Raw genomic sequence first — 20,603 nt, forward strand, 5'->3', positions numbered from 1 at the left:
CACCTATATCCATGAAAAAATCATAAAAATAAAAGTGAGTTAGGGATATGGCTAGTATTGCGTTAGGATGCTACACATGACCATCCTATAAGTTATATGAATATCTCTTATGACAATTCTAACGACGTATTATATTAACAAACGGTTAGAATTCATATACTTTTTATGGGGTGGGTCATCAATGGTAAAGGTACTTTCGAAAGAGGTCATATGTACAAAAAAATCATCTTTATTTTCTTCCCCTTTTCAAGCCCTAATAAGTTATGGAAACTATAATTTTTATTCTTTACCTCTCTCTTCTTCGAGCCCTAACAATTTGTCTCAATATTAAAATTATTTCAACATTGTCCTCTATTCATTACGATTTTCATGTCACTCACTTCTAAATTATATTAATAATGAATCGTACGTAAGAACTTCTTCCACTATTTTTCTCGTTGATTCAAGTGCATGAAAATCAATGCTACAGTAATTTCTTCTTTACATAACAAAAGCAATTATTAGTTAAGATATGTGGATAGATTCAATGCGGTGGAGATTATTGATCATGACACCATGAGCTTAACGTAATTGGTGGTTAATAGTGTGAGATTCCACTCCTAACTAAACTGACAGTGAGAGGAGTAATTGATAGTGTATGAAACACATTATCTTTTAATGCTTAATTCAAGCTCGTTTCATAATTTTACAATCTTATTTGATTTCCTTATAGGTTTTGAGCAAATTAAATTGTTGGTTGAGTGTGGTGATTATGTCATTTGGAAGCTAATTAGGATAATTTGCAGTCAAACATTGGCAACAGTAGGAAAGCGAGGCTTGTCTAGACAGAAAAGAAAACTTACAGCTTCTATTTTGTAATGTTGTGACAACCCACGACCCTAAACTCGGTGCTGTAAGATAGAATGGCTCTTACACGCTAAAAAAGTCTAGAGTGTCGTGGCACCGCGACTTACATTATAAATTTGTTCTTTTGGTGTCAGTTGGTTTTAATTATTAGATTCCAGCCACCCTAGACTTGTTTTCTCTCTATTTTTTTGACTTATTTCATGTGATTTTGGTTCTCGAACAACGCAACTGAAAACACAAGTATTTACGTGGAAAACTTCCAACTTCTTGGAGAAAAATCAGAGACAAAAAATAAATCTCCATTATTTGAAAAGTTGCTACAATCACAAAATAATTTTCTCTCCCGATCCAAATTACAAGGAACACTCTCTTAAAACTTTGACCATTTACACATTTTTTCTACTCTCCAACTAGAAAATACAAAAGAAATTTAATTAGAGAGCTAGCATACTACAACTTAAAAGTGTTTTTAATTGGAACAATTGAAAAATCAAAGACAGGAACTCTTTTTATAGCCTATAACTTTCCTAGACCCTAAAAAAATCTCACGACTTTTCTAACATTTTTTGATGTTGAATAAAATGCATTTTTAATATTTTGCGAAGAAATCCAACAATTTTCACCATCACCTGCCTTAAGCCTCTACGTCAACTCCCACATTGTCTCTTTTGCCACCTTGGATGGTTCTGCCGGCAACCCACTACCCACTCTCCTTTTGAAGCTCTATGAGCCCCATCAACACCCGACAATCCACTTCCAATCTCCTCATTTTCGCAATCCACAAAATAATGTAATTTGAGTAATTTGGTAATCAAATCAAGGGAGATATTTTAGGAAAATTTGAAGAATTGAAGTGCTTGTCTTTGGAGTTGTTTTTCTTAAAAGAATACATATACCCGGACATTTTCATTAGATAGGCATCTCCTTTAGCACCCTCACTAACGACTTAGGAAATTAAACAAAAGCTTGAATATTTAAAGCCATATAGCTAGCACAGTAATTGAAAAATATATTTGACCTGACTACTTCAAAATTGAGCGAGAGCTTGCACATCCTCCCAGAGATAAGTCTTTGATCTCTCCTTGTTTTCAAAATTTTGTTGTTCCTACCAATCTAAATGGTCCACAGGAAGACAAAAATGGTGTTAAAAATGAAGATATACCTTTCATGTTTTTCTGTTTTATTCAACATATATCTTTGCACAGAGAACAGTGTTGGTATTGCTTTTTCACCGATTAATCAAATGCTCAACCTTCTCCCAAATATTTGTAGCAACAACACAGGTTATAAATAAATGTATGTCTTGATAGTGATTTTTGCATAGGACGCACCAACTTGGGTTAAGGTTCCAATGTGGAGGTCTTTTTTGAAGATTTTCAGCAATGTTTATGCATTCACTTACATTTTTTGGAGAGGCTAGATTTCCATAAGTTGTTGAAGATAGATGGATTGGTGTTGATTTCATCTTTTTGATCAGTGACCATGTATGACTTTTTTGATAGATGCAATACTAAAATGACCACCCCGAACACAGATTCCAGTGAGGAGTGTCATAGCCATGGTTGCTATTTGGAGCATATAGGAAAGATTTTAATTTAGACCATTGTTTGATTTCAAAGCTTCTAAAAGCTCTTCTCGGTCGAATATCCCAATCAAGAGTATTTCGATTCCACATGTCTTTAACACTACCTTATTGGATTTTGGAGAGGACATACACACAGTCTTGGTCTGAACTGAGAGAGGGGGATTTGTCAGTCCACATCCCATGCAAGAAGGAAGTATTTTCGCCATTGTTTATCTTCCAATTAGTTTGAGCGAGAAACCAATCCACCCCTTTAATGATAGATCTCCATGGGCCATAAGACTACTATATTTACTTTTTGTTGGGATTTCTCCAATGCAACCTTGGTCATATTTGGCAATGATTAGTGTCTTTTCCACATAGGCTTTTGTTCTACATAGAATCGCCAAAGCCACTTAGTGAGTAAAGCATAATTTGTGTCATTAACACGATTTATACCCAAGCCTCCCTTATCAATTGGGGCTGTGATCTTGGACCATCTAAGAAGATGGATGTGTTCTTCACCAGGATTTTTCTAAAGAAAGTTTCTCCAGTGTTTTTCAAGGCTTTTACCAAAACCAATTGGAGCTTTGAAGAAAGAGAGCTTATATGTGGGTAGGCTGGCAAGAGAGGAGGAGATTGATTTTCCCACCTTTTGAAATATAAGAATATTTCCAACTGTTAAGATTTTTTTGTGAATTTTTCAGAGATATCTTCCCAGAAATGAGCTGATAAAGGCTTATTACCACCCAGCGGAACACCTAAATAATTTATAGGTAAGAACTGAATTGTTGATACCCTATCTGTTAGTCACAATTTCAGCTCTGTTTGAGTCAATATTGATAGAAGAGATGGAAGATTTGCTGTGGTTTATATTGAGACCAGAGGCAGCTTTAAAGAGATGCAAACCAAACCTATTTCAGTGGAGTCAATTGTCTTCTACAAAAAAAAGAATGTCATCAGCAAAAAGTAAATGAGTTAAGTTGAGATCCTCATTGAGCATTACTCCTTTTATTTTGCCATTTTGTTCCAGATGAGTAAGAATCTTAGCTTGCTGAGATAATCCATAGCCATTACAAAAGTAAAAAGGGAGATAGGACCACCTTGTCGAATACCTCTAGTAGGTTGTATTTGCCCTCTAGACCTTCCATTAATGATAATGCATGGAATATTGAACACTGATAATGCATGATTTTATCCACCTTCTCCATTGAGTAGAGAAGTTCTTCTTCATAAGCATGTAGTCAATGAATTTCCAGCTAACCTTATCAAAGGCTTTTTCAACACCATCTTTGGAGTTGTTGGTAACATTTGTTATTGTGCTGACACTTGTTGCTGATGTGGCAGAAGATTTGAATTTGATTGTATGAGGTTTTTTTGAGGTAACAACATATAGCACATCTCTTTTCATTAACCACCATTCGATATCTTCGAAAACTCACCTCCGGCCTCATTTTCACATCTCACAAACCCATTTGAGAATTTCTTCCATCGGCATCATCACCATCGATTGTCAGCAAACTCACCTCCCTCCCACCTTAATTGGAGCAGAATATGAGAGTCAGCTAATTTCCAACACCCACAACTTGTGGGTGTGGGTGTTGGAAAGTTGTAGGTGTTCTTCAAAATTAACGTCTCTTCATATTCTTTTGAGATACATATAGGAGAAGATAATAAGCATAATTGACTTGGACAGCTGGAAGCAAATATTGTACTCTACTTTGTCCATTTGAGAAGAAGAAAAAAACCCATCCACATATTATGATATAGATCTTAATTCTCTTGCCATATAAAATAAAGATGGTTAGCCCAATTCTTTATAGTTTGATTTACTTATCGAGAGAAGCTCCAGAACACATGCATCTGAACTTTATGACATTTTTATAGTAAAAGTATAAAGTCTCCATATTTTTTTTTTAATTTTTGAGTCCAAGTCTGCATATTTATTAATATATATAGTTTATAGGTTTATTAATTCAAGTCTTAACTTCATTGTTTTTTCTTAGAAGGCAGGGAAATCTTGTTGCAGTATTCTCCCAATGCCATCACTGGAAAAACTTCTCTATATGCTGGATAGTGTAACATGCAATTTTTGAAGAATACTCCAGTAATTTCCTGCACATGTAAACAATTAGAAGTTGTTAATTACATTGGTAATTAGGTATATCTATAAGTTTTAGAAGGAAACCAAAAGAAAAAAAAAAGGCATTGATCACCTTTTGTGGAAAATCACCATCTTCAGTTTGAGAATTGATCAACACCTTGGCAGCATGATGAATTGGATTGGGGTCTATATCTGCCTGTTAATTATATTAAGTAATTAATTAGTGTTATTTTGAAGCACATAAACTGATTTTGAAATAATTAAAATCATTTTTTTTTCAAGACGATTCTAAAATCTATCTCCTAGAAGATATTTCATTAAGCACATAGGACTACAAAAAGTTCAGGGCTTGGTGGACACTTTCTTGGGGATTTGTTTTCAACTGCGCTCTCCACTTCCCGTTTCAATCCATCTCTGTAAAATTTTTTGTTTTATTTTGCAGAGAGCAGAATGAGAGCTTTCCACAGAAAATTTGTAGATGTTGGGTTAGCTTCTATCTTTTTTTTCTTCAATTAATTAAATAGGCTGTTATAAAGGGTACATTTGTATAGAGGGTATTTGGTATTACCATGCATTCTTATTCTTGTATTTGTTTCTTATTATTGATGGGGTATTTATCCTTTGGCTGTGAGTTAATAACATATTTAGCCCAATTTGAATATTTTGACTTGAGCAATATGGTATCAAACAAAAACTTTTAGGCTCCTTCCATCGTCGTCAATGGTTTGGCCAACTTTGATTTTTTTTCCGTCGTGAGTTGCAACACCTTTTTATTCTCAGCCATGAGTTGTAGATTCAGTTCGCAGATTTCGTTTTCCACCGGATTTGTGTGGATTTCTTTGTTTCTTCGGTGCGCCTTTTTAGTGGGGTTCTTCGTGTGTTCTTTAATGGCCGAAGAAGATCTCATCAATCCTACTTCGTCGCTTGCATCAACTTCTTTTTCTCAAACCACCATAATTAGCTACGTGGATCCTTATTATCTTCATCATACCGATAATAGCAGCCTTACTATGGTTTCTGACCCTCTAACTAAAAGCAATTATGTCTCCATGGAGTAGATAGATGATAATATCTCAACTGTCAGTAACAAGCTTGGCTTTGTCGATGGGATGATTTCTTAACCTGATGTTTATTCTCCTCAATATCGTTCTTGGGTTATTTTCAATCATGTGATTGTCGCTTGGATATTGAATTCCATTTCTAAGGAGATTTTGGCTAGCGTTCTCTATTTTGACAATGCTCGTGCCATTTGGACTTCAACAGCGCTATCAAAGGAAAAGAACAGATCACGTATCTTCCAACTACAGCGTTGTCTTTCCAATCTAGCTTAGGAACAACAGCCGGTCACTGCCTATTTCACCCATTTGAAGACTCTCTGGCATGAATTAGACTCTCCCCATCTCCCCACTTAGCTTACTTACAAGGAATTTTTCTAAAACTTTTAAACATTCAAGATCAATTTTGATTATACATGAAAATTACATTAAAAAAAGTGTAAAGCTAAACATTAAATTATTGATTTTATAGGATAAAAAACAAAATGTTTTAAGTTATAAGTGAGAAGGAACTTGCCTGTCCAGCACATATCAAACCCATCAAACCCCATGCAGTTTGCACCAAATTTGACCGTTTCCCATCCAACGGTATGTATCTCTATGTGGTGCATTCAATGATAATAATCCAATCAATTTATAATATACAAAATATAAACATATAACTACAACAAAGTTGATCATTTTGGAATGCGAGAACCTTTCGAAAAAACATTTGATAGATCTTTGATATATTTTTTTTTCAAAGGTTATTTTAACATTTAAATAACTTTTGAAATGTATCGAAAATTCCATAAAAAAAAAGGCTTTATTTAACCTCTAAAAAAGTACATATTTTTCAAAAAAATTTTAAAAAACCTTCAATAAAAAGTACATATATCATTTTCAAAGGTTAGTAGTAATAAAAAGTAAAGATTATTGAAGGTTTTTTCAACATAAAATGTGTATTTTTCAAAAGATTTTATTAACTTTTGATAAATATATAGTTTTTTCAAAAGTTATTAATAATCCTTCAATGTATATCCTTTTGAAATGATTTTATTATTTTTTTTTGATAAAAAGTCAAAACCTATATTTTTTTTGGAAGGTTATTTATTATCCTCCGATAAAAAGTAAATATAACTTTTGATAAATGTACCTTTTTTTCAAAGGTGATTAATTATCCTCTAATAAAAAATAGATATTATCGAAGGTTTTCTCAGCACGTTCCATAAAATGTATATTTTTTTTAAAGGTTTTTTATTATTTCGTGATAAAAAGTATATATTTCTGAAAGATTTTTCCTAAACCTCTATATTATAGATAGCTATTACTGTCTCATCATTCTAAGTCTCAATTTTTATTCGAAATTGTAAAGTGTTTTGTTTTAAAAGTCAAAAGTAATATTGCAATTCTCTAAAAACAAATGATAAAATTTCTCCATAATTTACACTAAATTTTGTATCTCTGCCCACTTAGGGTTGGAAGAAGTTAAAAGATAAATATACATGTTGTTTTGTTACCTTCGTTGCACATGACAAGTAGCTCTCTCCAAACCCTCCTTCTGAATTTTGTATGTTAATCAGAAAATTAGCTCCTTTGCGAAGTGCTTCACAATTTTCATAAGCCTTCCCCGCCATTGACAATGCCTTAAGTGCAAACCACGTTCCATATGTATAGCAAATCCCCCAATTTCCGTACCTAAACACACAATGCATGAAAGTTCTACCTTATATAAGTGCTTTATATACGGATTACTCAAATTCAAATTTCGTTTGACCTAGATTTTGAAAACAAAACTGTATAACTTTTTTTTTTCGAGTTGTATAATGTTTTGTTTTCATCATTCCCTATAACATTCACACTGTTCCTCATGCTCGTGATAAACTAGTCTAATAAAATAATGTTTCTACTGTTGGAAGCGTATGATGAACACCTCAAAAAATAATCATCAAATAAAAAATATTTGAGAGGAAAAACAAACTTTATTGGAAGATTTTAACTTTTTCCATGTGTATTCTACTTCTCACTTAAATGATTTAGATTATAACATTTCAATCCATAGGATTGTCATGAGCATAGCTTATACCACAAATTAAACACAACAATTAAAAACCTTAGGCTTAATTAACATGAAACTCTTACAAAATTAACTCTAAACATTTTAACTCACCTCCTTTTAAAAACATGTTTAATTTTCAACGTCCACATGCTAGGCTTGGGAGGCAGGATGTTCTTCATTGTTTTCAAATCAAAAGTGAAACAAGAGTTTTTGAAATGGAACTTATGGGTAATTTGTATAAAAATCTCAATACTTAATATGTGTAATAATAAATAGGGTTACCAAGAACCATCAGGCAATTGTGTGTCCAGCAGAAATTGAATAGCCTTGTTGATAAAATTATTGATCTCTTCCTTTCTATGTGATGGGTATTGTTTCCTAAACAAGAGTATGGCTTGTAATGAAGATGAGGTGCACTCCACATGTCTGAAAATATTATTCATAAATTAAGAATAATATTAATTACCTTAACTAATTAGGTTTAATCAAATAAAATTCAAAATTTATGATTTAATTTAGTAGAATGAAAATTAATTAATGAAAAATCATACTCGTGATCGATGATTAGGTCTTCAAGAAATTCCACTGGATTGAGCCACTAAACTCCAAGGTAAAAATAATTGAATGAGTTTAAAAGATAGATTAATATGTTGAAGAACTTGACACGTCAAACATTTGCAACAATTTTTTTTATTGAGAAATTATGAATATGGACCTTTTTTTTTCTTTCAAACAAGCCGTAACAGTTAACGACGGATTAGTAAGGGCAGTCAAATATCTCAACAATTAGACACTTTTTGAGAGAAGATTTTTTTTTTTTATTCTCTCAATACTCACTCTCACTTTTCCTCACTCTAAGTTTGTCTATTTTTCTCTATATTTCTCTTGGATTACAAATGAGAACACATCTTCTATTTATAAGTGTGAGATCCTTAAGAGTCTAACCAAAAAGTACAATCGGTTCACATGCTCTTTTTTAATCCATAATATCTTGGATATTTCTGTGTATTTCAGTACCTAATGAAACTCTCTAGAATAATTCCTTAAAGCCTGAAGGAATGGACCCTTACTTCTGATATCATTTTACATATTCAACGTTAATTCTAAAATTCTAATATTTACACATTTTAAAGTCAAATTGTAAATATTTCAAGAAACTTCCCAACTTAACTAGTAGTACTTATTTTTGCCATTTTTGCCATTTTTGCAACCTAGTCCAAGCACTTAGCTAGTAGAAAAAATTGTGCAAATACTGAAAGAAAAAGAAAAGAAAAAAAAAGGAAAAGTTTTATTAACTTGCCAAACTATGGTTCGACAATAGACTATAAAATAATGGATGCATATTCAAGTAGATGGCAAGTATTTTTCGTATACCTCCATCCAGTAATAACTTGATGCTGGTTCCCAGGCTGGTATACCCCCATTTTTGCTTTGTAGGTTTAGGATGACATTAACAGCATCGTAGAAACGTTCAGGCTCCATTTTTTTGCCAACTATTTCAGGTGGTAGCAAGGAGAGAAGTAGACAACACTAGAAAAATTTTACAAGTTTCATTAATTATTGTTAATAGTCATAGCCATTAATGTGAAATTAGTAAAATAAATGAAAGTTAAAGCCACACCTTTAAGTTCTCAGCAGTGCAATCGGAAAGTTGCCATCCATGATCACAGTCTGAAAAGGTCCAAGATCCTTTAGACATATAGCGGAACATACTTTTGTAGTCACCTGAAGGATTGTTTCTGACCTACAATTTCACCCAACATATAACTTAGCTTATAAGTCTGAGTAAGGCACAAAAGCAATCGAGATGTAATGTTTGGATTGATTTTTTAAAATGTTTAATTTTGTAATATTTTACTATACTTAAAGATATTTTAGAAGTTTTGTTATTTAAAATAATGTCATCAAAATGTAACGAGGGAGCTCCTTCGAAAAATATTTAAAATGCAAAAATATAATTTTAAAAATATTTGTTTAACTAAATAATCTAAAAAGTACTGTCTGAGTTATTTATCAAAATTAATTAGAATATATTTAATTACCTGAGAGTTCTTGATGAATTGATGGCCATTGTTGATGGCAGTCTCAATTTCATGTGTGATATTACAAGAAAGTAGAGCTTCCATGGCAAAAGCAGCATCCCATGATTGGCTACCAAAACTTTGTATTTTCATACCATCTTCAGCCATCCAGAAATAATCAGGAAGTCTGGCTAAATGCTTCTTCACACATTCACTTTCTGGATCTTCAATCCAGCAAGCAAGCATGCACAGTGGCTGTGGTAAAGCACCATAACTTTGAGGATTTAATATGCATAGTATCCAAGTAATGTTTTAACCTATATATATCATATTAAATAAATGATAAATCGAGGGATCTATAGGTGTACCAAGATAGCTCTAATTCAAAAGTGATGCATGTTAATCAAAACAAAATATATAGAGAGATACTGTCGATGAGCTAAGAGTTGAGATGTAACCTTTTCGACGCAGCCAATGGTAATGTAGCGACTATTTTCATCCTCATAATGAATATGTCTCATAGTTTCATTCAAGGCTTTTTGACGAATCAATTTGTTAAAAGGCCATCGAGTCAGGAGTGGTTCAGTAAGTAAATAAAGAGTGTCCCAAAGCAAGTCTTGAACAAAGGGATGTGGAAAGTACAGATCTTCCTGCAAAAATATAATATTAGTTATAAATACATACATAATATATTATATTATACGATTTGGTATGGCGTTGGCTAAGTTAAATATATATAGAAGGAAGATATATCATATCTTACCATAGCACACATGTGACGAGCTTTCTTCCAATTAATTTGACAATAAGGTTGAGTGTGAAGTTCATCTCTTAGTTGTAAAATAAAAGAGGTTAGAGGTGCTTGAAACCTTTTGCCATACAAATAAGACATGGGCATATAGGTGATTCGAGTGTAACACATCATGTTTACTGTATGCATCAAGTAATCAATCAAAAGTCGAACGTTTCATATATATATATATATATGAAAACTTGAGTATAAATATATATAATATGATGAATATAATATTTTATTTTATTTTTGGATATAGTTGAAAGTTGAACTTACATGGGTGAATGGGGAGCCAAGTGGGTAACATCCAATATTCAGGAGGCATGGGGTTGCTTCCAGACCAATCGAACACGTTTAATATCTTTACATTATTCAAGTTAAAATATGTCCTTAGGTTGAACACTTCATAATATAATAAGAGATGGAGTCAATTAAAAAGTGAAAAATAGGTCAAAATTTTCATTTTAATGGTTGTATACATTTAAATGGTTCTTTTGTCACTATCATTTCAAACACAAAAGTATTTACAAATATAGCAATCATTTTCTAAAATTGCAAAAAAAATATCAATATATGAAGATGAGATTGATATTTATGTATAGTACTTTTACATATTGGTATATATATGTCTACTGTTGAATGTACCTGTAGTACTATATATATAATTAATATTAAACTTTAAAAAAATAGGTATTAAAATAAAAAAATTTACAATATGAGATGAAATTGATATTTATACCGAGAGCCATGTCTTTCCCCAGGAAGGTATCGAGGTGACACCACCACGGTGTCGTATCCAATTTCTGGATCTGAAAAGTTGCTCAACCTCAGGTCCTTCCCCAAGTAAACGTAAAGAGATGTAATTGAAGGTAGTGCAGAACATGTTACTGTGACCACCTACATGCAACCCCCATCCGCCATCTTCATTCTGCAAAGTATTATTAGTATAACTTTACATTAATCAATTATGTACTCTATGTCTCTCTACCTACGTGGTTTTTTTTTTTTTTTTTTTTTATAGTGAAACATATATGGTGTTTTTGAAAAAGATAGGGTGTTGAGAACCTGAACCTCCAAAAAAAATCTATATATATGACATGCTAGAAGTGAGTTTTTCTGCTTTCTTTCAGTACAATAGAGAATGAGAAAGTCAATAATACATGTTTTATGAGCTAAATTCACTTTGACAGAGTGAAAGTTTTTTTTGTATAGTCTTTCCTCCGTTTCTCCTCTTCGTTTCACTTTGCTTGTTCTTCGTTCGTTTCTCTTCGTTTAGTTTCTATTCGGATTTCCTCTTCTCTTCGTTCTCTTTTACTTCCATCATTTTCTAAATAAAAAAAACGTTTTTTTTTTTTTGTAAAAAGGTTCATTTTTCTAAAAAAAAAGAGGAGGGTCATTTTTGTCAATTTTCCTTAATCTTGTCGGACATATTTATTTAAATAAATAAATAAGGAAACAAACAATCAAGGGAACGCGAAAGCCCTATCTTTCTAGATTGTTCATCGTTTCCAGACTTTCGGTTCTGTTCTCAGATCGCTCTCAAGTTTCGTCGTCTCCTCAGGTACTCTCCATCTTCTTCTATCTCTTTCTATAACTTATTGTTGAACTTTTTTAGGTTTTCGAGAGAGACTGAGAGACGAAATGGAGCCGAAAGTGCCTAATGTCTTGTGTTTTTTGTTGCCGTAAATTCGAAATTTATGTTTGGTTTGAATTTTCTCTTTTGCTTGTAATTTCTGCTTCATAATACAGGGCTTTGTAATTGGTCATGTTAGGCTTCGTATTTGGATTAGAACGAGCTATAGTTGATCGTAAGCTTGAGGTCTATTGGGTTGGAGTTTGGTGCATTAGGTTTTTTTCCCCCCTCTATTCTTCATTTTAGCAATTGGGGTCCTTTGCTTCTTTTTTTTTTGTTGTAATTTTTATATTTATATGATTGCTCGATAAGCTTGTAGTGTAGAACTCGAGTGGGAAACATCAATGGCGAACAAAATTATTTTTTTCGATCTTTACATCAAGATGATATTCACTGAAGTTTTATGAAGATGGAAAAAAGGCTCAACATGACATGCATTCTTTCTTTTGGAATCCAGACAAATGCTAGTCTCGTTAGTCCTTCTATTAACACTCTTCTCCAAAAAACAATTCTTTAAGCACTTGAAGTAACCTCTTTGTAATTTTTTTTTTGCTACAAGGACTTTTGATTCCATAATTTTCCAAATACGCGTTATTTTGCAATCAATGTTTGGGAACGGTGATTGTGTAGGTTTTTAGTTAAAAAAAAGTCCTCCTTTCCTTGCAAATCTTTATTTAACTTATCATAAATGTGTAGGTTTTTAGTAAGCTTGAAGTGCACTGGTTAAAAGAAAAACAAAAACAAAGAAAAGAATAAGCAAAAGAAAGCTCGAGGCTCACTAGTATGCAATAGTCCTCTAGGGCTGTGTAGTGCAGTTTTTTTTTTTTGTTTTTTAAATTGAATTTTTATTTTTTTATTTTTGAGGCACACACTGTATTTAAATAACAAATAAATCTATGTGTAGATGTACTTATACATAAACATAATAATCACCATTCAATGTATTGAAGACCATTCATTTGATTTTTGCATCACTCCTATACTTCCTGTGATGAAAGAGGTTTAGAAATTGTCATGGTTTTCCTTGTGAGATAGTTGAGATGCGTGTAAGCTGGCCTTGACACTCACGGATAAATAAAAAAAGGTTCAGAAAGGAATATGCTTTGCTGCAATATTGACTTTCTCATTATTTATATGTGAGTAGATCATGAAACAAGATTCAAATATGGAAGCAGATTCTGCTTTTCCTGAATGTGAGGAGAAGGAAGTACGTATGTCTGATGTAGAAAAAATGGAGGGGAATGTAGAAGAGTTCTCGACTGAACATGAAGGCAAAGAGAAAGAAGCAGTATCTTCGGCAGTTCAAGAAGATAGCAAAATGAAAGAAGGCTCCCCTACAGAACAAGTAGATGACATGAAAGAAGCTGTAACTGAAGTTGGGAGCGCCACTGAAGCTGGGAAGTCTGCTCAAAAGTCCGTCAAAGAAGGGTTGCGTAAAAAGAGAATTGTAAAAGTTCTGAAAGTAAAAAAGAAAATTATAAAGAAATCCCCAGCTAACAGTGTGTTGAAAAAAAAAGAAGCACAGGTTGAACAGGAAGATGAAAAAAGGAAAAAGAGGTTCCTGTAGCTCAAGAAGTGGAAGAAAGTCCTTTGACTCAGAACCCCACTGAAAGTTCCAATCCAGAGTCAAAGAAGAAGAGTAATAATGAAGTTTTAAAGGTGAAAAGGAAAATTGTAAAGAAATCTCCAGCCAGTAGTCAAAAGAAGACTAATAAGCTTCAGAATAGTCCTAAGGTGCAAGTCAGAAAGAAAGTGGAGAATAGTAAGAGTTCGTTGCAGGAGAATGGGGAAGTAAGTGAAAAAAAGGTAGAAGATACTGAGGAGCCTAACCAAAAGGAAAATGTTAAGAAAAGTGTATCAAAAGAGGAGCATATAGAAAAGGGAGAAGAGACTTCTGCTAGTAAAAAGCAAAATTCTGAGTCTAAAAATAGCGTCAAGGAAGGGAAGATCATAGAGAAGGCTGGTTCTTCAAGTAAAAGCATAAAGAATCAGAAAAAGAAAGAAAAGGTTAGAGAGCAAAGGAGTCGAAGGGAAGATAAAAATAAAGAAAATCTTGGTGGACTGATTTTCATGTGCAGTGCAAAAACGAAGCCAGATTGTTTTCACTACAACGTAATGGGTGTTTCTGCTGGCAAAATGGATGTTGTCTTGGCAATTAAGCCTGGCTTGAAGCTCTTTCTCTACGATTTTGATCTCAAGCTTCTGTATGGGATTTATAAAGCATCCTCTACCGGTGGCATGAAACTTGAGCCAAAGGCTTTTAATGGGGCTTTCCCTGCTCAGGTTCAAGTTTTGTTAGTTATTATAAACTACTCCAGAAGCTATTCTTTTCATCTGCCAAGGACATTGTCTCAATTCGAAAATTAAAATTTCAGGTGCGGTTCAATATTTACAAGGATTGTTTTCCACTACCTGAGAATGTTTTCAAGGAGGCTATCCAAGAGAACTATTATGAGAAGCACAAGTTCAAAGCCGAGCTCACTGTTAAACAGGTGGATGTGTCAGGTTTCTTCTGCTAGCTTGGGTTTTCATTAGCACTCTTGATTCTCTTTTTCCTGTGGTGACATTCTAGGATTTCATTTTTTCAGGTTAGGAAGCTCTCAGATCTTTTCCGACCAGTTGCACTCCATTCGAGTGCTGCTCCTGTCTTGTCCCATGTGGAGGTACCAATTAGGGATAGAAATGTTTATGGGAAAGCTAAAGACATTCGGATTAGGAACTCTAAGTCCAAGGATGATGCCAGGAAAAAATACCATTTGTCATCTCATGGAAGGGATCGACAGAGAGAAGAGGCACCTAGACGTAGAGAGGAGGTTCCTCGTGATTTATACCTAAGCGAAAGGGACTATCGAACATATGGGCTCCGGGCAGAGAGAAGAAATTTAGACCCTGTATCTCGATCTTCTTTAGAAACATACCGCAGGGATCATGATAGGGACTATCCACTGAAACATCTAGAGCCTAGATACAGGGATGATGTCTCGACACACGCACAGAGAGAAATAGTCCATTCGGATCAAGTATACTTTAATGGGAAAGATTATCCAGTTTACAGTATTGATTCTAGACATCAAATATCACCTCGAAGACCAATATCTGCTAGTGGTACAGAACACAATGCTTATGATTCAATTTACAGTCGTTATGGCCTTTCTTCTATTGATCCATATCTGCTTTCATCAAGGAGGGAGGAAGCAGCCCCTCCAACTTATTCAAGAAGTTATTTAGCTGATACTGAACCCATGAGACATGCTGCTGGTTCTCTATCGCATTACAATCAAGTGCACTACAAAGATGTGGAAAAAGATACAATGCCGGTTTCATCGCTGTACTCATTCGCTGGTCCATCGTTCTCTTATCGCTAACTTTGATTTCCATTTTTTGTCCAGAATTCCATATAGCAATAGAACTTCGACTGCGTATGAAATTTTGAGTCTCAGACCCTCATTGTGCAGTTGGAATTCCATCTTACCTTTTTAGTAGTGATAATGTGACGATGGGGGAAGTAGGGTTTTGGCTGTTGTATTGGATTTTGTTGGCGAGTGCTTAATTACTTGCAAGATTGCTCTATCAAACTGGGGTTCTTAATCATTGCTGCACTTGTTTTTGACGCGATGTAGAATTTGAGGATGATTGCAAATTGTTGATGAAAAATCTCGAGTAGGTCAAGAATAATGTGAATATGGAGGACGTTATTTATGTAGCACAATTGTTTTTAACGATTTCACTTTTTGTAACTCTAGGTAGTTTTGTAAAGTTAGGCAGGTTTGCATGCTTCTTATACAGTACATTGTTTAAATTATATTTTTATCTTATTTTGATCTTTAAACTTTGAACAAATTTTGTTTAGGATGTTGGATTTAGTCCTTGATCTTTTAAAGAAGATTGCGTGATGATGGGCACTGGTTGCAATTTGAGAATGCAGTCTCCATTACGAGTTTACTCACATTTTTTAGATTAAGAATAATTAGAACCGTGAACAGGGACTTTCTAGTCAATGACTATCCTTTTCATGTTCAATGAAAAACACAAGAACGTTTATTTGAATGGTTTTTGGTTCGAGTTTGAGTTCAATTTGGTAGATTGAGATGGGCACAGGACACTATGTTTCAATATCAGTTAGATTATTGTAATCTTGGAAAGCAAATAGTCTCTAGTGTTAAACTACATAGATCTAACTAAAATAAACCATGCCTGCTTATTTGGAATCATGTCGACCACATAAATGCCCATTCGATCTAAAATAGTGGCCACGCCAATAATTTTTGAAAAAAACATTTTGGTAGATATCAAAATATAACAAAATTTAAATTTAGGGAATGGAATGAGATTTAAACCTTGTTTATTATGGTATTTTGAAAATATTTTAGGATGTGATTGATCTATCAAATTTGGAAATAATAGTGGAAGTAGGAATTTGTGTTGAAACTGGTATTGAGCTTTTGAACGCCTCGAACAGAAACACTTGTAACTTGGTCGCTTGTTGAATTAATCACCTGGATGATAGTTCTCTAGAAGATCGATACATATATAGAATGCCTAGATTGGTCACCTAGATAAAATGCCTAGATTGATGGTCACTTGGACGGAACACCTAAATAGTATGCTTAGCTACAAGATAGAATCTTGTAAGATGAAGGTTGAGTTGTGGAACATGCTTTCTTTAGGACGTTTCGTGGCTTTTCTCAATTATAAATAACTCTTAATATTGCAACGTTGTCTCAGGGTAAAACAACCTAATAATTGACCGAAGTTGCATCAAAATCGATTGAAATATCGAACTCTCATAGAGAGAATTTTGTAAGAGATAAGTTTTTTGATGATTCAAAATGATACGAGAAGATGGACTATATATAATATATAGGCTTCATACCACCTTAGTCATAAGAGCATTAATGCCTGCGGATCTGTAACGCCTCAATGATCATGCTAAAAACATAATGTTTCAATGTCATGTTAAAGCGTAATGCTTCAACGATCGATGCGTTAAGCGATCAGAGCACCTAGCCCCTTAACACCTCACCTCTAAACGTGTTTATACAATCTCAATGCCTCGTCTAATGCCTTCAAGGTTTTAATGTCTCAACAAAACTTTACTAATTTTTATTAATAAAAACAAAATAAACATTTAATAAAATTATTATTATTTTATTCTTCACCTCATCAATCCTATTAGATTTACGAAGTGATATCAACAAATCCACATTTGTTCATCTTCTCACTTCCTCTAACACATGAATATCCCAACTTCAAATTCTTCCTTTCCTTTAAGACATGAATATCCCAGCTTCAAATTCTTCATCCAATAGTTCGTCATAGCCACCAATGTAACAATTGTCTAACTCTGAATAGATTCCACAACTACGCCTCATCTCATCGGAAACCCCACCAAGTTTTTCGTTGCCACCACAGTAGTCACCTCCATAACCGTTTGATTCCACAATTTCCGATTGCATCTCTCTTGCCACCCTCTCCTTAACTATATGGTGCTCCACTCTCCACCTGCATATGGTATTCCACCACCATCTACTCCCGCATTGTCTCTTCATGACTGTCTCAGACAGTATGCTGTTGGCAACCTCACCACCAACTCCGTCCAAATCTCTGACCTCATCAACATCGTACACTCCACATCCAGCAAAGCCTCCTCAATCTCCTCCTCCTTGATACAACGAAACCACTTTAATCCTCCCCTTCTGCCGCCACCACCACCAACACACCACTGCCATAACCCACACAAGCCCATATAAGCATTCACTTCCGGCCTCCTTTTCTCATCTCAGTGACAGCCGCCTTTTTTATTGGTACCACAGTAGCCCTTTGGTTGGGTACTGAGCAACATTATCGATTGATAAATCTCTAACTTTAGGTCTTTCTTAAATCAAGAGGTGTGTAGGATGTGTGTCCGGGGAATAGTTGCTTCAAAGTGAATTACTCTAGATACAATTATGTTATGAATTTTTTTGATTTATTTTGAGTATACGGATTTCCTTAAAGATTCAAACTTTATTTTCATTTTTTTTTTTATGAAGTTTTTCTACAACAAAAATCTAATAGATTTCAGATTTATGTAAAATTCTTTTCCATTTCGAGAACTTCTTATATATGTTTTATGCCATCTATGAATTTCCTCCCATTGCCGCCACAAACTCACCTCCCTCCCCCTCAATTAGAACAGAACATAAGTTGTGGGTGTTAGAAAATTAACACTCTCATCTTGTGCTGCAAGGATTTATTGCCGTTACCATTCAAGAGCATATTTAACGACGAAAGAATGCAATGCGTGTACAACTGGTTAAGTTATGTCATTTCTTTTATGATATATACTCAAAGATAATAAGCATCAGTGACTTGCACGGTTGGAAGCAAATATTGTAAGTCTGGAAACAAATCTTCCCATCGACATTTATGATATACATCATCTGAACTTCCTCTCATTTTCGTAAAAGTATTCAAGTCTTCATTTGTTTTTTCTTTTTGAGTCCAAGTGATTGATATAATGTTTGTAGGGTTAATTAATTCAAATTCAACTTTATTGTTTTTTCTTAGAAGGCAGGGAAATCTTGTTGCTATATTCTTCCAATGCCATCACTTATTTCTTCTCCATCTTCGATTTTCACTTGTGGAATATTTTGTCTGAAATTTCTCTCAAAGAAACTGCACCCATATAATTTAAATTAATTATTTTTTTCCAGTCAACTACTTAGGAATTTGTAATCCAATAACTTAAAAATTGAAGAAATCAAGTGAGTATAGTTCATTGTATCGTTTTCTTGAGATATAAGTTCGTAGATATAATTAAATTTGGAAGACGGCAGACAGAAGAGAGGACGGTAAGAGAGAGAAGAGTGATTATTATTTTTTTAAAATTTAGTTTGATATGTCATAACATATCTTAAAAATAGAAAAAAAATAAGAAAATTGTTGAAAAGTATAGCAAAATTTTACTATCTATAAGTAATAGCTCACGAAAGTTTCATGTTGACATTTATAGTTGATGGTCAGTAAAATGTTGCTATATTTATAAATAACTTGATTCGTTTTGCTATATATATATATTTGAAAATGATAAAGAGATATTATGTGAAAACAATAAAAATTGAAAACACACTAATTTACATGGAGAAAAACCATAAAAAGAAAGAGATAGTATGTGAAAAATTGCTACAATCACAAAATAATTTTCACTTCTGACATCGATTGCACGTAATACTCTCTCAGAACTTTTGACCATTTATACATTTTTTCCACTCTCTCTAACTAGAGAATACAAAAGCAATTTAATTAGAGTTAGCACAATAAAATTTAAAAATGTTTCCAACGGAGACAATTGAAAAACCAAAGACAAACTCTTTTTATAGCCTATGACTTTCTTATTAGACCATTTTAATGTAGAAAAAACTCACGACTTTTCTAACATTTTTTGACGTTGAACAACTGCTCTTCTAATATTTGTTGTCAAAAGGAAGGATTTTATTTTTTGAAAAACGAGAGTCCCTCTCTCTAGAATTCACTCTGCCGCCCACACTTCATCACCAGCTGACCAGGGAACGGGCAACACTAATGGACAACTGGTGAGCTTCCCCTGAACTCATAATTACTTCAAGCAACTGCATTAATTCCAAAAATTCTTTGATTCATCTCAGATTGATCTTTGAACTTCAATCCTATTAAGGTACTTCCATCTACCATTTACTTTTATTGTTTCTTCTTGTACTTCCCTTTCAACACAGATCAATGGCTTTCTTGCATCAACTTCCCCGTTTATGCTCCATTGAGAAGAAGGATTTCGTGATATTTGTGGACAATAGACCCAGAGAACTGAAGATACTTATCATAGAGATGGGGCCTTATAAATCTTTTTCAATAGCCATATCACACAAGAATCACCAGAATGGCTTCAGTCCACCTTCAAAACCCTCTTAGACACCAAGAACGACTAGATTCTTTGTTAAAAAGAGATTTGGAGGAATATTGTCTGTGGGTCCAGAAGAGTTACAACAGAAAAGGGTACCTAGCAGAGATTTTCCGTGTTGATGACAGAAGTCGAAGATGCTACATTCTAATTCCTGAAGGTACATACAGAAATGGATGGACCAAATTTGTTGAAATGTTGTCTAGTAGAAAGGAAACAACCAAGAAAAGGAAAGTATCAACCAATTAACCAGGTTATAAAGAACGCTAGACTATACAACTCCAACACTTCATCTGATTTCGATAGCCGGCCGAGACGATACAATCTTATGCTAAGGTTCTTACACAAGGAAGTTCTTTTGAACTCATCCAAGCCATACAAGGCAGAATCAAAAGGAAAAAAAAGACTATTTTTTCACTGGAGTAAAACTAATGTGTAAAAACAAGGAGATATTTTCATGCCGATTAGAGAAAAATAATGGAAAAACTAAAAGACCAATGTGACACGATTTTCTCTTTAATCCTTTTCATGCTGAAAAAGCTTTAATTTTCTTTGAGGATAGAAGTCAGGCAAAGCTTCTTTGCAAAAACAGGAGTTGGACCACGGTCCAGTTTGAAAATTGGAACCACACCAAGCA

General features: G+C 33.8%; 1 protein-coding gene and 1 long non-coding RNA gene across 6 annotated transcripts in view; one reads left to right on the plus strand and one right to left on the minus strand.

Moving 5' to 3' along the window:
• Positions 1-4,327: 4,327 nt before the first annotated feature.
• The window catches only part of LOC101217112 (isomultiflorenol synthase), a 30,826-nt gene continuing 14,550 nt past the window's right edge, over positions 4,328-20,603 (minus strand). The window contains exons 1-13 of the mRNA XM_031881579.1: positions 11,158-11,355; positions 10,695-10,779; positions 10,389-10,555; positions 10,084-10,275; positions 9,647-9,880; positions 9,226-9,348; positions 8,979-9,134; positions 8,156-8,202; positions 7,887-8,030; positions 7,066-7,243; positions 6,080-6,164; positions 4,624-4,703; positions 4,328-4,522 (exon numbers count right to left, since the gene is read on the minus strand). Coding sequence (XP_031737439.1) covers positions 4,397-4,522; positions 4,624-4,703; positions 6,080-6,164; positions 7,066-7,243; positions 7,887-8,030; positions 8,156-8,202; positions 8,979-9,134; positions 9,226-9,348; positions 9,647-9,880; positions 10,084-10,275; positions 10,389-10,555; positions 10,695-10,779; positions 11,158-11,301 — 1,761 coding nt within the window. The 5' untranslated portion in view covers positions 11,302-11,355 and the 3' untranslated portion in view covers positions 4,328-4,396. Of the gene's footprint in view, positions 4,523-4,623; positions 4,704-6,079; positions 6,165-7,065; positions 7,244-7,886; positions 8,031-8,155; positions 8,203-8,978; positions 9,135-9,225; positions 9,349-9,646; positions 9,881-10,083; positions 10,276-10,388; positions 10,556-10,694; positions 10,780-11,157 lie in introns of the transcript that reaches the window.
• Positions 11,823-15,853, plus strand: LOC105434548. Of its 5 annotated transcripts, none has more exons than XR_004214770.1 (5): positions 11,874-11,979; positions 12,168-12,266; positions 13,196-14,334; positions 14,427-14,543; positions 14,640-15,853. It is a non-coding gene; the product is annotated as an uncharacterized LOC105434548 (long non-coding RNA). The 5 variants fall into 5 exon arrangements; XR_004214771.1 differs by having other exon boundaries at positions 11,877-11,979; positions 12,191-12,266; XR_004214773.1 differs by lacking the exon at positions 12,168-12,266 and having other exon boundaries at positions 11,823-11,979; positions 14,427-14,556.

This window comes from Cucumis sativus, chromosome 2, assembly GCF_000004075.3.
Source record: "Cucumis sativus cultivar 9930 chromosome 2, Cucumber_9930_V3, whole genome shotgun sequence".
Lineage (NCBI taxonomy): Eukaryota > Viridiplantae > Streptophyta > Magnoliopsida > Cucurbitales > Cucurbitaceae > Cucumis > Cucumis sativus.